The 14,009-nt window shown below is 43.2% G+C and overlaps 2 protein-coding genes across 2 annotated transcripts in view; both read left to right on the top strand.

Moving 5' to 3' along the window:
* The window catches only part of MCF2L (MCF.2 cell line derived transforming sequence-like), a 126,274-nt gene extending 123,765 nt beyond the window's left edge, over positions 1–2,509 (top strand). Inside the window, exons 27-30 of the mRNA XM_010144863.1 lie at positions 1,243–1,370; positions 1,983–2,095; positions 2,195–2,298; positions 2,415–2,509. Coding sequence (XP_010143165.1) covers positions 1,243–1,370; positions 1,983–2,095; positions 2,195–2,298; positions 2,415–2,509 — 440 coding nt within the window. The remainder of the gene's footprint in view (positions 1–1,242; positions 1,371–1,982; positions 2,096–2,194; positions 2,299–2,414) is intronic.
* An 8,121-nt stretch (positions 2,510–10,630) lies between these two features.
* The window catches only part of F7 (coagulation factor VII (serum prothrombin conversion accelerator)), an 8,448-nt gene continuing 5,069 nt past the window's right edge, over positions 10,631–14,009 (top strand). The window contains exons 1-4 of the mRNA XM_010144862.1: positions 10,631–10,703; positions 13,023–13,183; positions 13,734–13,758; positions 13,922–14,001. Coding sequence (XP_010143164.1) covers positions 10,631–10,703; positions 13,023–13,183; positions 13,734–13,758; positions 13,922–14,001 — 339 coding nt within the window. The remainder of the gene's footprint in view (positions 10,704–13,022; positions 13,184–13,733; positions 13,759–13,921; positions 14,002–14,009) is intronic.

The following is a 14,009-nucleotide window of genomic DNA, read 5'->3' as shown; positions in this document are numbered from 1 at the left end:
AGGAATTTATTACTCAGTTTCTTCACAGATGGAAGTTCATTTTTAGCACTGGCCAGGGTCAGCTGGGTCAGTACTTCTAACCTTGTGCAGGTCATCCAGCAGCACAGGCGAGGTAAAAGTCCCACTCTGTTTGGTGTGCTCTGGGTGTGATTTCTTTCTATGATTCTTTAGATTGCTTTGACTTTACTCTGGTGATGCTCAGGTTTTTTCCTAATGCACTGGCATGATCAGCCATGTGACGAATGCCTCGGAAGCAGTGAAGAGCAAAAAATGCTGGTGCTTTTTTAAACTGAACTAAGAGTTACATAAGTTGGGAGGTTTGTTCTTCCTTTCATTTTTTTTTTCATTGAGTTTCATTGTTGTTACCATTTGGCTTGAGCCAAAATCTTACAAATATTTGTCTCTTTTAATATGACATTTTTTCATTATAAGCTTGACACATTTATTAGCAGCTGCTGACCTCAGTGAAAAGCATCCCACTAATAAAACTTACTGTAGTTTTATTTGGGAAAGGATTTTGTGCACTCTGGATGCGATTCAGTTTCGTAAATAAATTAAATGCTTCACCCTGATTGAGAAAAAGGAATGTTTGGCAGTAAATGACAGGCAAGAGATTGTTCTTGTAGTGTTTGGTGCAGTGACTTAACACCAAGCTAAGTCAGCGTGATTAAGTATCCTTCTGTCAGCCTGAATAGCCTTAAATAATAAGCTGACTCGTCAGGTGAAGTACAGAGTGCCTGTAGCTTGTGATCAATTTTCTGACAGTTCTAAGTGCTCACCAGTTTGAAGGAGGCAATGCACATCCAACCGTTGTTCCAGCAGGCTGGTTAGGTTACTTGGGGTGACAACCCTGTGTGTATTGTGGGTGATAATCCCCATAAAGTGTACATCCCTGTCTTCTACTTCCAAGAAAAAGAGAATCCACTATTCATCTTTGTATAAGAGATACATGCATATAGCTGCTTTTTAGTTGCAAATTTGTGTTCTTTCCATCTGTTTTCCTCTATATAAACCCAAAGGGTCAAATTCACTGCGGTGCATTGCCACAGCTCCACTTACTCTGATGGAAATGGGCCAGCTTTTGCCAGCTGTGAATTTCACACAACGGCTGTAGTAACTTCTCTGTGTACAGTTTTCCTCCTGTTTATGCTGATGACTTCAGAGCTTTTAAGTGGGAAGAACATTCCTCCCAGTCATTGTCTTACTGCTGCAAAGTTAATTGTTGGCTGTTTGTTCCTCAAGGCTGGGCTAAAACATCTCATTCTCTTGATGCATCTGAAGAAAATGATGGCTGGTCTAGTGCTGAAGATCCGCTGAATTCATCAGATGCAGAGGAAGAAGGAGGAGGAGGAGGAGGCGAGATGAAGCTGGTAACTAGAAATGCTTTGCTGTTGAGTTAAATAAATGATACTAATATGTTGTGTGTGGCTGTATACAGGAATGCTTCTGAAGCTTGAAGGAAGGAAAGTATCTGTCTGGAAATCTTCAGCTAGGCAAAATTCCTAGGGCAATGGAAAATATCCCCTTCTCTTAAATTAGCCTTGTGTTTGTACCTTGGGAAGGTCCATCTGTGCCTTTGTGTACTTGCAGACTAGCAACACCATGGCCACTTATGCCGTAGTACGGCAGTCAAGTGATGACGTGCTCAGCTACCATGGTAACATACTTCCACACACGTCATGTCCTTAGTTTGACAGCTTAGTTTTGTTTGTTATGCTTTTGATATTTTTTTTTCTGTAGAGACCTGAATTAGTTGTTGTAATGGAAACATTTCACTGAATGTTTTTCAGAGTGTGAGAATTCACATGTAATTTGCATGTAGTCGAACAGCAAAGTTTTACTGCCTCAGTATGTGTATTTGCGTGGTCTTCAGCATGTATATGCATGAGAAAGAAGGGGGAAATAGTATAATTTCATAACAAAAGCTGTGATGTACCTTAAAGCACTCAATTTGTGTTTGTTTTTCCTCTGTGTGCATTTAGACTCCTGGTAAATATACAGTTGTGACTGATTATGAGAAAGGAGTTTCTGAAGCATTTACAGTGAAAAGTGGAGATCTAGTTCAACTGATTCGTGAAGGGGAGGAAGGCCTTTGGTATGTAGATCTGTGTTTGGAAGGCAGATGTTTAGGGCAAAACTTTCAAAGGCCTCAAGTGAAGCAATCTGACTTTTTTTTTTTAATTTATTTTTTTAGGTATGTAAAGAACCTGAGCACTGGTAGAGAAGGTTGGATCCCAGCAAACAATCTGCTGATGCTCATAGGCAATTCAAAATCCGCTCAATCTTTGAGCAGCTCTGGTAGGCTATTTATTTTAAATTACATGATTGATAACAGGAATCTTCAGAGATACAAAGTTGTGAAAAACAAGGACCATATAATATTTTATTGTGTGGTTTGTTTTTTTCTTTCCCAGAATCAGGCACTGCCTCCAGCACTTTGAGCACATCCTCAAGTTGCAGTGATAGCTGCAATGCTAGCAGCACCAGCTTCTCGGACATTAAGGGCTAACATTAGTTTCATCCCACCTCTATGGAAGGTAAATCTGGAGTTTGTCATTTTGTGCAGAGTTCCGGATGTTGGACTCCAACGAAGAACCACCAGTTCTGTGTTGCCAGCTCTGAGTATTTTCAGTGGTGATTTTTACACGTTCTCCCAGAAGATCCCGATGAAAAGTATGGAATGTGAAGCTGGTTAAAGAAAAAGTTAAATGATTTGCAATAGCAACTTGTAGAGGCTTCTGTTTTGAAGTCTGAAGCTGCAAAGCTGTTAGCATAAAACACATTTTCTCATTGACACACAATCAGGTTTCTGCAGAACTGTATCATTTTGTAACAACCAGAATCTGAGTGTGAAGCAAACAAAATGTGTTCAGTGCAAAATCGTCGTTGTACACTAGTAACATAGCAATCGCTGTACAGCACAGGTATGAGGAAAATAAATCCAAGTTTACAATTTCTCCTCCCCAAAAAACCCTTTCTCCAAGGATGTACCTCGGTCAATGCAGTGAATGGGACTCTCAGAGCAACCGGGAAGGAGGTTTAGTGCAGCTTTTTCTCTTCTCTTGGGTCTTCAGGATATTTTTCTGCTCCCTGAAGACTGGGATGCAGACATGACCAATTCACTGACCACAACAGCATCAAAAGAAACTATTATTTTTATCCTTTCCAACCCTTTAACGATGTGTGCAATGGAATAGCTGTTTTCTGAGGTATTTTGGCCTCGCAACCAAATTCTCTACCAAGATCACTGTGTTTACATAACCTTGGCAATTTAATAGTAACTTTCCTTACAGAGGTGCACGGTGAAACACAAATGTTGTTATTCACTAAATGATTTCTTAATAAACAGTAATTGCATGGTTCCCTTCAGCTCTCACAAATAACATGCACTTAGAGGCAGAGGAAACTATTGCAGCTGCACTAGGGGTCAAGAGCCTTCCTTCAGACAAACCTGAGGGCTAGAAATCAGGCGTATTTTTAGCCAGTAGCGTTTGTTGCGGATTTATTCAAAGAGAAAAAAAACAATGACATAATTTTTCTATAAAAGGGGAGCACGGGAGAAAAAAATCTTTATTAGAGTCAGTTTTATGCTACTGACAAGTATTTTAATTTTTTTTTAAAAGGAAGGGTGATGCTAAACTTGCCATTTTTCAAGGTATGATGTAAGCCAATGTTGTAAATTTTCTTGTTGCCAGCTGTCATCCTTACAAACAGTCCATGTGCATGTACGGAATATTGTATTCATTCCTGACCATATCTCAAATATTTTTACTTATATGAAAATAGGTTTTTAAATGATTCTTGTACCATATTCCTTAAAAATAACGTGGACATTAAGAGCATAATTTTTCTGAAGCACTAAGCACAGCAGATTATGTCAACGGGAACTGCTGTTAACCATCAGACCCTCTGATTGCTGAGCCCCGCAGTCTATCTTTATACCAGAATCTTGTATTTTAGAGGCTGCAGCTTAGGAAACTTAAACGACAAATACTCTGAAGAGTGATCTTACTCCTGGGTTGCAAAAGCAACCGTAACCCCAGACGCAATCAAAATGCAGCTGACCATGGTCAGTACAAATTGGAACATACATATATATACACACACACACATTTATGCACGTATGTGCGTGCGTGTGCCTTGTGTATGTATATATATGTTGTGTAGATATGTATATGTGTGTAGATAAAATGTATCAATGTAAAAGATGTATTTATAGTCTTCATGCTGCTGAATGTGTCACTTTACAATTCATAAATACTTAGGTTTCTTGCAATATAAAGGCTGTTCGGGGTTTTACTTCAGACATCTTTTCCAGTGCAGAAACCCTCTGATCTTTGTTTAGTTATCCCATATAATACTGTGCTGACCACAAATATTTAGTCTGATAAGTAACAATGGAATGGCAACAGGAGATTCAGCTTACCTTCACCCATGTAAGTTATTTTGTAAATTATCTGTAACATAATTTACTTATATATTCCTGTCATTGCTAGGATGAGACTGTCCTTTCATATCTCATCGCAGCCTCATTTATTTCAATGGTTTTCTCCACATCATTGCACTTTAATACAACCCATTTCACCGTTTCCTTTTTTACTGCTGTTGTGAATTAGAAGTTCAAAGTCAGAGGTCTCTATTGTAATTAATTTGAATAAATTTCAGCGCTTCATGCTGAATGTGTTTATATTAGACATGCTTTGTATTTTATTTTATCTCAGTCTTAAAAGCTTCCTATGGGTATCATAAGAAACAGAGACAGGCTCAAGGATTTGGAACAGAAAAAGCAGGTCTATCTCGCTGTTGCTTGTCAGGTTCCATGTGTTCAAATCCTTTGCCTTCCCATTCTGGACTGTCTCAGAAAAACACTATTTTGCCCTTGTGATCCTGTCTCACTTACCTGGCCCTGGGGAATTAAAGCATGTCTGCAGACTGAGGATAAAGGAAAGCCAGTGCCAGGTAGTCAGGTTGATTCCCTTTCTCTCACACACCTCGTTTTGCACTGGCGGGCTTTCCCAAAGAAAGCTGTGTATCCCATGGTTCCCCCCCTCCTGTACACACACGCTCCTTGTTCTTAACAGAACAAGTTGGAGCTTTGTGTCTGGCTGTAGCTGGGTGAGAAAAGAGAAAACACGTTCACTTTTGCAGCATCTAAGAGGAACATGTTTGAGCATTCCCTGATGAATGGCTTCGTGGACCATCATGCCATGGTAGGAGGTGAATTTCACGCTCTCTGGAATGATTTGGGTGGAGTTGGTGGCCACGTGCAATTACATGATCCAGCTAAGCTGTTATTGGGATTTGAGTGCTTTTATTTACTGTCCTTGTTAACACAACAGCTACCACTGTAGTAGGTAGATCTACTTTAGTACGTAGACCTACTTTTCTGAGCAAAAGGAGATCCATCCTTTCCGAGCAGAGCCACACCATGCTTCTTAGAGTAAAAGAATGGAAGGATTACAGCCCAGATTTATCTTAGTGGAAAGTGAAGAATTTTCTATACAAAAACTTAATGATGATTAATTTCTTCTAAATTGTAATGATGTTTATTTCCTGTTGCAGACACTATGGACTAACTTTGGGTTTCTTATAGCCTAGATAACTGGTTCAAAGCTGGAGCACAGTCTTTCCTAGATATGGAAGTAGTTTGCTAGCTGGAAAACAAAACCCTTTCTCCATTCTGCACAGATGTCAGTGAGCATAACTGAGGACTTTGGACCAAAATTCATCCACATCACTTACCTCAAAATGACCGAACTCCCATTCCCCTTCTGTTTCATACATCAGATGGTTATTATGAAGTGCACTGTGAAGTTTGGAGTAACTCAGCTTCCACCTCTCTGTGGGAAATCCAGCTGAGTAAATGCGTTTTTAAGAGAGCACATCTATCAGCACCGAGAAGGATGACCAGTAGTCCAAACCAGCTGTCAATTTACTTAATGCCTCTTTCTTTTTCATTGAACTGGAGCTGGTATTGCTCTGCATCGCTGAAAGGCAGGTTTTAAGCGTGTAAGTTATATTTGGCACCCAGCCCACTAGAGGCTGGCCCCACCACAGGCTCCTTCACACCCTGGCCAGGATCTGACTAGCTGCTCATTCTGTCAGACTGGAGGGATGGATGGCAGGGGACTGGCTTGTTGACAGAGTGCTGTAATGCATCAGCCAGAGAGCAAAAGGCAGAGAGGGGAGAGCACAGAGCGGGTGGGTGCAGTGGGGCTGAGAAGCACGTGGTACAAAGACATTTCAATGCAAAAAAAAAAAAATATGCTGCATGTTGTACGCTGAAGTAGAAGCTGCATGGAGCTGCTGCCAGTGCAGCAGCAACCTCTTCCTCCCAGGTCTCCTCCTGCCGCATGGGTCCTGCACCCCTGCTCCTGCTGACTCCAGGAAGTGACTCCCACCTTTCCCCTGGCAGTTTTTGGCGAATTCAGCTCCCAGAATTGGTGCAGCGTTCCCCTCCCTTAGCAGTAGCAGCCACGCTCACTCCTGTGGCTACAGCCTCTGCAGTGTCCCCACAGCGAGGCACTGGAGGGCTCTGCTGGAGAGCAGATAAGGCTGGTACAGCTGTTTTGGCATCCATTCCTTCCCTCAGCTGCTCGTGCATTGTTGTACGTACTTGGCTCAAAATATCTTGTCATACATAAACTCACATGCACCCATGTGGCGGGCCCCAACTGTTTTGTTTAGTCCAAAGGCATTCACAGTGGAGCATCCTCAACCAAAGCTCAAGCCTTTTCTTGAGAAATCTGTCTAGACAAAGCCTTGAGAGAAAAAAAAAGCAGCATGCTGTACACAAAAAGCGGACTGCAAGACAAAGTGGCCATGTTTCCTCGTCCAGCCAAGCAGAGTAGCAAGAAGATGAGTCCCTCAGCCCTTTGCAAGGAAAGGCCAAGTTGCAGCTAGGGCAAAGGCAAACCGTGAGGAGCTCTGCCAGCTCCTCTGCAGCTCTGACCCTGTGGACACAGACCAAAATCACCCACTGGATTAAGTCCCTGTAGAAGTAAGAGCCCTCTGCGTGCAAGAGATGATGTACTAAAACATGTTTGTTGGGTGTCTTTGCACCTCTGCTGAGTACTACTGTGGCCACCGCCACCTGTACCAGCAGCAGCCTAAAGGTGGTGGTAGAAAATCGAGGATCGCGTTTTGCATTTTTATTCTGAAAGGTTTTTACTCGGATTAGCCAGATTCACCAGTGGTGCTGTTGCAGTTGTGATGGTCTGGGGACACAGTGAAGAGAAGGTCTGTAGCGTTAATGTGTCTCATTACCAACTGAGATGGGTGGTATTAAACAGACAAACTTTTAGGTACACTGCCTTTATCATAAATTTATTTTGCACTGCCTTTTTTTATGTCTTTTGTGTCCTTTATTATCTAGGTGTCTTAAGATATCCTTCTACTCAGGCAGCAAAAGAGGAGGAAGAAATAACCACATTGATTTAAAAAAAATATGAAATGTTAAGCACTTGTATTCAGAGAGGGTCACAAAAAAATTATCAAAAATATTATCTCCCTATCTTCTACTTCATCTCTATGAGAATAATTGATGTATAGGGATACAGAATTCAGTCAAGCAGGCAAATAATTTTCTCCTTTAAATAAATAGTTCTCCTTTGAGGTCTAAAACCCAAGCAATTTCCTTTAAAGTTTAGCAGCATGGTATTCATATGTTTATAGATTAGTACAACAGAAACAGGAAACTATAAACTTGATCACAGGCTTGGCTTGCTTTTAATTAGTCTGATAAAAAGTTACTAGTTACCAGAGATTGAATTGAGTTCTCCATAAATTCATGAGGCAGCTTGTTCCTAAACCTTTCTTACCTAGACACAGCCTTGTCAGCTTATTCAAATGATCTCTTATGGCCTTTTTGAAATAGAAATCATTGAATTTTTTTTTTTTAAACGTTCCTGAGTGCTGACCAGGAAACACACATTTGAATGACCAGTGACCTGCTGGATCAGATCGAGTTGCACAGTCCCCAATAGCTTCCGTACCTTTCTTCTCTTCACCCAAAATATGAAAATAAAAATAGCAAAATTGTAAAGTTTTTCTTTCCAAATTGTCAGTAAGAAACAAAACTAAAATAAAGAGCAGTATGTTCTGAGGCACCGGTTCATCATGTCCTCCAGGCTGATGTTTCTGGGTTAGATTTTTTTTTTTATGTTAACGTGTTCCATGTTTAATATTTTTAATATGAAGCAACTTTGGCACATCCAAAGCATACACTAAAAAATACCCTAAATCATTTTTTCTGAACAGCTGTCCCAACCTGATCCTAGCAGCACCTATGAGCAGCAGGGTGCATGTTTGCCTTAATATATATATTCACTTTTAATTGAATGGCAGATCATTTTCCTTGGAATTTCTCAGAAAACATAAGCAAAGACTGAAACCTTCACTGGAGGGGAAATTTACAGAGCAGAATGCCAGAGCAGTTCTCATGAACTACAGCAAGACCACACAAGAAGAAAAATGGAGACAAAGGGATCTTGTGGGGAAGAAAAGCTAACGAGCTGGTGTTTGCTCCTCTGGCTGGAGTCTAAGACAGTAAGGAAGGGGAGCTCTGCTTTAAAAACACAGCTCTTTAACCAGAGAACGTGCCTGGCTGGAGTTAGTAGGAAACAGCTTTGAGCCGAGATCTGAGAATATGAAGTTCATGAGCAAAGAGCTGTAATGAAGTCCGGGGACTACTGAATGCCCAGTGCCTAGTGAATGCCCCCCTCATGGGCATGGTCATCCCCGTCACCCTGATGTAACCTAATCATACAGATTTTTCGTGGAGAAAAGACTGTCCCCATACGAACTGATTGTTGTTCCCAGCACTTGGGTTTCTCCTTAGGATCTGAAAATAATAACTGAGTGTTTGGCTGTATTCCCAAGCAATAAGAGCAAAATCTTTCGTCTTTAGGGGATGCCAACAGAGGAAGGAAACCAGATGGAAAATACTTCATCGGTCCTCAAGGATGTGCAGGATCTGCACACTATGAAGGAAGAAGATGAGAAAGCAAAGGGGTGGGATGGTGCAGAGATGCTGTGATGCTGCTGTGGAGTGGCAGTCACCCCACCCTCCCTGGCAGGGAGATACCCACCTAGCCTAAGGAAACACAGTGAGGTGGAGGGCAATAGCTGTGGACCTGGGCTGGCCTCAGGTGTGGGGGGCACAGCCTCATGCTCTGATCTGCATGACTCATTCAACTAGATGGAGTTAGATCTTTCCCCAAGATGATGAGACAAAGAGAAATTTTTAGGCAGCTCCAACGAGCTTATCTTTGCTCTTGCTAAGCTGAGCATGTCCTTGCTATTTTCAACTCACTGCCATAGGCAAACGAACAAGGATCATGTTAGCAGGCCATGAGGTGCAGAGAGGATGTGGAGAGGGTTCCCAAAAAGCAGAGATGGGGACAACATGGGGCTGCTGTAGCTCCTTTTGCATTCCAGTAACTGGCCTCATTCCTCTGCCCTGGGACAGGATCTGCCACCCATCCCTGACCATCCCAGGAACTGGGCTGCTGGGAAATAGCCAGGCTGCAATCCAGAGAAGTGCCCAGATGGCCCCTCTTGGGAAAGCGATTTCGAAGCAGGACATCCAGCTGTGCACACCATCACTACGTAACAGGACCACACGTGAAGAACGGCCAGGAGCCCAGCTTTCCTAAGCAGCAACAACCTCTGCAGGGAGTTAGGCTGAGCGCTGGCAGCAACGTAAAAATCCAGCTGTTGCTTTTCTTTGCTGTAGTGTTCAGATGCAGTTTCCATGCAGGAAGGGTAGAATAGCCTGGAAAATACTCCAGCCCTCAGGCAACACTTCACTTCTCATCGGCAAACATGCTCTTTACCTTGCTACTATCTTAAGTAAATATTTCCCCAAGAATGTTGTCAGCTCTCTGGTCTGATGCCATTAATTGATTTCCATTAAATCAGAGGACTGCTTATGTTCCAGATAAAACATTTTCTGCAGATGCGCCCCTCAAACCCCTGTCGTTATTAATGAAATAATGCATCAGCTCAGCACCTCTTCCAGCTGGTACAGCTTGCTCTGGCCACAGAGGTCTTGCAGGAAAGATGGAGAGAAACAGTTTAGGGTGTCTCTTGCTTGTTAATTAGTGTCTCCAAGTAAATTCAGCCACAAGTGCAGAGTCTCAGCTGGTAACAGAGAAATGGAAAAGACAGGTGTCAGCAGTTCAATCATACTGCAAAGCACTTGGAACACTGTATCTTGACTGCTGATCAAGATAAATATCACACTGCTGCTCTCTGCATGCAGGGCTCTGGGGCCACATTAGCACCAGTCATGTTGATGCAGGGTCCTGGCATTGACGTTTCTCTTTAAAAAGGTGTGTTAGATGGAAAATGAAGGCCTGGGGTAGCAGCCTGTGTAATCAGCATCGCCTTTGCTCAGCTCAGGAGAGCATGCTTCAAAACCAAGCTCCCCACTTGTGTGAAAAGGGCACATTGGAGGATTTGCATGTGCCCTTCTGCTCAGCTCACGGGGCTATCATGGATCTTTTCCTGTTTCCATGACTCGCCAGCCCCTCCTCTGGCTCTGAGCATTTGAAGTTGAGCTCTTTGGCCAAACAGTCCTTGCTGAAATGTCAATACACTACCTGGACACTGGCTCGCAGGGTTCATCATGGTTTCCAGGCAGTGCGTGGCTTTGTTTCTCTGCTTTCTGCTCCCTCTGATTCCTCTTTCTCTGGATGCAGGTATGTCATAGGATATGGCTGTAATTGTGTTTACTGGCAATGGACCTCTCTCCGGTTAGTCAGGTGTAATTTTCAATGCAAGTTTTGAGCACTGTTGCATGTTTGTCCTGCCCACATTCATGCCTATGATGTATTCTAAGGCTCTTGTTTGCTTTCAGTGATGGCATCCACATGCTTGTTTTGCCAACTAAGGAAAAGCATCTCTAGACTGCTAAATGAATCTATTATCTCACTGCACGTACGCAGGCAAACCATCAGCTGTCTGCCCACTACGCGAAAAAAAGGAACTTGGATTTATTCTTATTTCATATTGAACTGTGACATATTTCAAAGCAAAAAATCAGCAGTCTGTCATGCAGCTGGTGAGAAATTAAAGAGGTGAGGACCCACCCTATTTCAGCAGCAGTAGAAGGCAGTGAGATGGTGGTTCTTCAGTGGCTTCAGTTTTTGTCTGAAAATCAGCTCACATATTAAAAAAGCAGAGCCAGTGCTTTCAGGTTCCCAGTTAGCTGCTGACTGAGTCTCCTGCACCGCAGTGAACAAAGCTGGAAAAATATGTTGGTATGTTGCAAAGTCAAAAGCTTTCCAATGCAAGTAAGTGAAGAATGACAAAATACAAGTGGGAGACTCTCCCCAGCCACGTGGCCAGGCACCCTCCTCTGCTGGAGACTGTCCCCGTGCACCGATACATGTGTCCTGAATCTGCAGCGTAAGGTTAACTGAAAGCCTTTAAAGAAAGCTGTGTTATATGCGTACAGCCTGACTTTGAAACCACAACAAAAAGCTGACTCTCCTACAATAAGCAAATGTTTGTGAAGCACCCTGGGATAAATTCAATGCACACTACACAATATTCCTTCAAGTAACTTTGAAATATAGGGGAAATTACCACTAATTTTGCAAGTGATTCAGCGAATGTTCTGATTAGACACAAATCTTTAGAGACACCTCACCAGACTGGAATAAACCCTCTCAGTATTTATGTTTGTGCATATGTTGGTAAGGACACACGAGTCTTGTCCTTCAGCAACCACTTCAGGGCCCTTTCAGCAGGTAGCTCTCTCAGGGGTCACGTAGTGGAAAATGCCCTGGGGGAAGGGCAGGTGATATACATCAGCCTCAATCCCCAAAAACTCCCAGGTGAAATAGTTGAAAGTGCTGAAGTGTAAGTTGTTGTCATGAAACTCCTGAATCCCCTACTGACATGGAGGAGGGGGAGAAAAAGGCAAAATTAATAATTTCCAGACTTGTTACGCGTACCACGTGGAGCAAAAGGACACCACAGCACTGGGACTCGTTCCTTATCCTGAATTATACTGGGCAGGCGTAGTTGTGTGATGCGCTTGTATCCTAAAGCTGAGGAGTAGGTCAGTGCGGTGACAGTGATGTCAGCTCTTTCACTGCACACTTCTGTCAGTCGCAAGTTGACGTTGCTCCAGGAAGCGAGCTCTGCTGATGTCTGCTATTGAACCTGTGTACCCAATGTCTTTCCAAAGCACAGCAGCAATGCACAGGGTGAAGACCCCTGTGGCTGTGGTCTACGGTGCTGGCAGCAGTTAGGAGCCATGCACAGGGTGAAGACCCCTGTGGCTGTGGTCTACGGTGCTGGCAGCAGTTAAGAGCCATGCACAGGGTGAAGACCCCTGTGGCTGTGGTCTACGGTGCTGGCAGCAGTTAGGAGCCATCCACAGGCTTCACTAGAAAACGCTAACAGTGTTATCCAGCCTTCCTGTGTACCTTCACGTAGCCTTGTTTACAGAAGAAAACTAAAGATACATATACTAAAGCACTGGTTTTAAAATAGTGTGCTACTAGTGGTGAGGTAAGTCCCTTCTGAAGGTCAACCAAAAGAGTGAAGGGGTATGAGATAACATGTGACTGTGGGTGAAGGGGTGACTGCGGTCCTCCTGTCAAGTGACTGACTGTAGAAAGTACAAAAAAAATAAGGTTTTGCCATGAACAACAGTGCTAGATAAAGTGACATGAGTAGTTTAGCTGTTAGAATTGAAAGAAACTGTGCTAAGCATGCTGAGACCTACAATATGACGTGCGATGGTACCTCAGGAGTTTCTGATGTACACCACCAGCGTAACACGCCATCTTCTCTTCAGCTCTGGGTTTTGTAAAATTCATGCACTTCCACTTTACCTGGGAGGCAGGCCAGAGAAAAGGGGCTCTTTCACATTTACCCGTTTCTTTTCTAAAGCATCCCAGAAAAAGCTTGGGAAGCAGAAAAGCTTTTGGGGAAAATCATGCCCCCATCCTCTCTGTGTGGAGAGCACAGCTGTATGACCAACAGGACGTGCCGCTGTTTTTCAGTCTTTCTAAAGCAGGAAGAGGCAAGCAGTGTTTTGCACAGGCAAAGACGAGCCAACAGCTTCTTCGAAGAGATAAAACTGGGATCTCTAGAGCGAGAATGCATGGAAGAGAACTGTTCCTTTGAGGAAGCAAGAGAGATTTACCGAGATGATGAAAGGACAGTAAGTAACATGAGGCTGGGTGAGCACTCGCTGTCAGATGGACTGCCCCTCCTCAAGGGTGTGTGATTTGAAACTTGAAACCACAAAAGCAAAAAAAGGTCACTTTGTGTCCTGCTGTTTGCATCTTTCTCTTGTATTTATAGGGGGACACGCAGCAGCAGTGGGTTACAGGAGGGCGCTGCATGGGCTGCCCCAGGCAGTATCCATCTGGGGGGTGGTGCAAAAGTGGATGCTCTCTAAGTCGTCTCTCCAACTTCCCTAGTAACTCCTCTCCTAACAATATCTTAAATTATTCTAGTGGGCAACAATTGTTTCCTCAACTATACAGAGGTTATTGCTGGATAACCTATCTCTGTGTGTTACACAGTGCCCTATATGAAAATATTGCAGAATGTTGACAACAACGTAGAATATTTTATGGATATCAAGTGTCATAAATTATAATGGCAAAAGGGGCATCACTGTACCTAGACAGTAACCCCCTCTTGTGCTGTAGGACTTAACCTGAGTTAATTTTTCTTTAATTAATTCTCACATGTTTTTCTTCCAGAAAGAGTTCTGGCACATCTATTCCGGTATGGTTGTTCGGGATGTTCTAACAGCTGCAAAAACACTCGCACCGCTGCAGCTCTTCACGTGAGCCAAACTGACACTGAATGTTTTTACAGACCCTAACCAGTGTGACTCCAACGCTGCAGCTCTTCACGTGAGCCAAACTGACACTGAATGTTTTTACAGACCCTAACCAGTGTGACTCCAACCCCTGTCAGAATGGCGGGAGTTGTGACGACCAGTTTCAGGATTACGTTTGCCGCTGTCCTGCTGA

The sequence above is a fragment of the Buceros rhinoceros genome, unplaced genomic scaffold (assembly GCF_000710305.1).
Source record: "Buceros rhinoceros silvestris isolate BGI_N320 unplaced genomic scaffold, ASM71030v1 scaffold3491, whole genome shotgun sequence".
Lineage (NCBI taxonomy): Eukaryota > Metazoa > Chordata > Aves > Bucerotiformes > Bucerotidae > Buceros > Buceros rhinoceros.
Note: the sequence above shows the minus strand (reverse complement) of the source record. Positions and strands in the feature narration are given on the sequence as shown.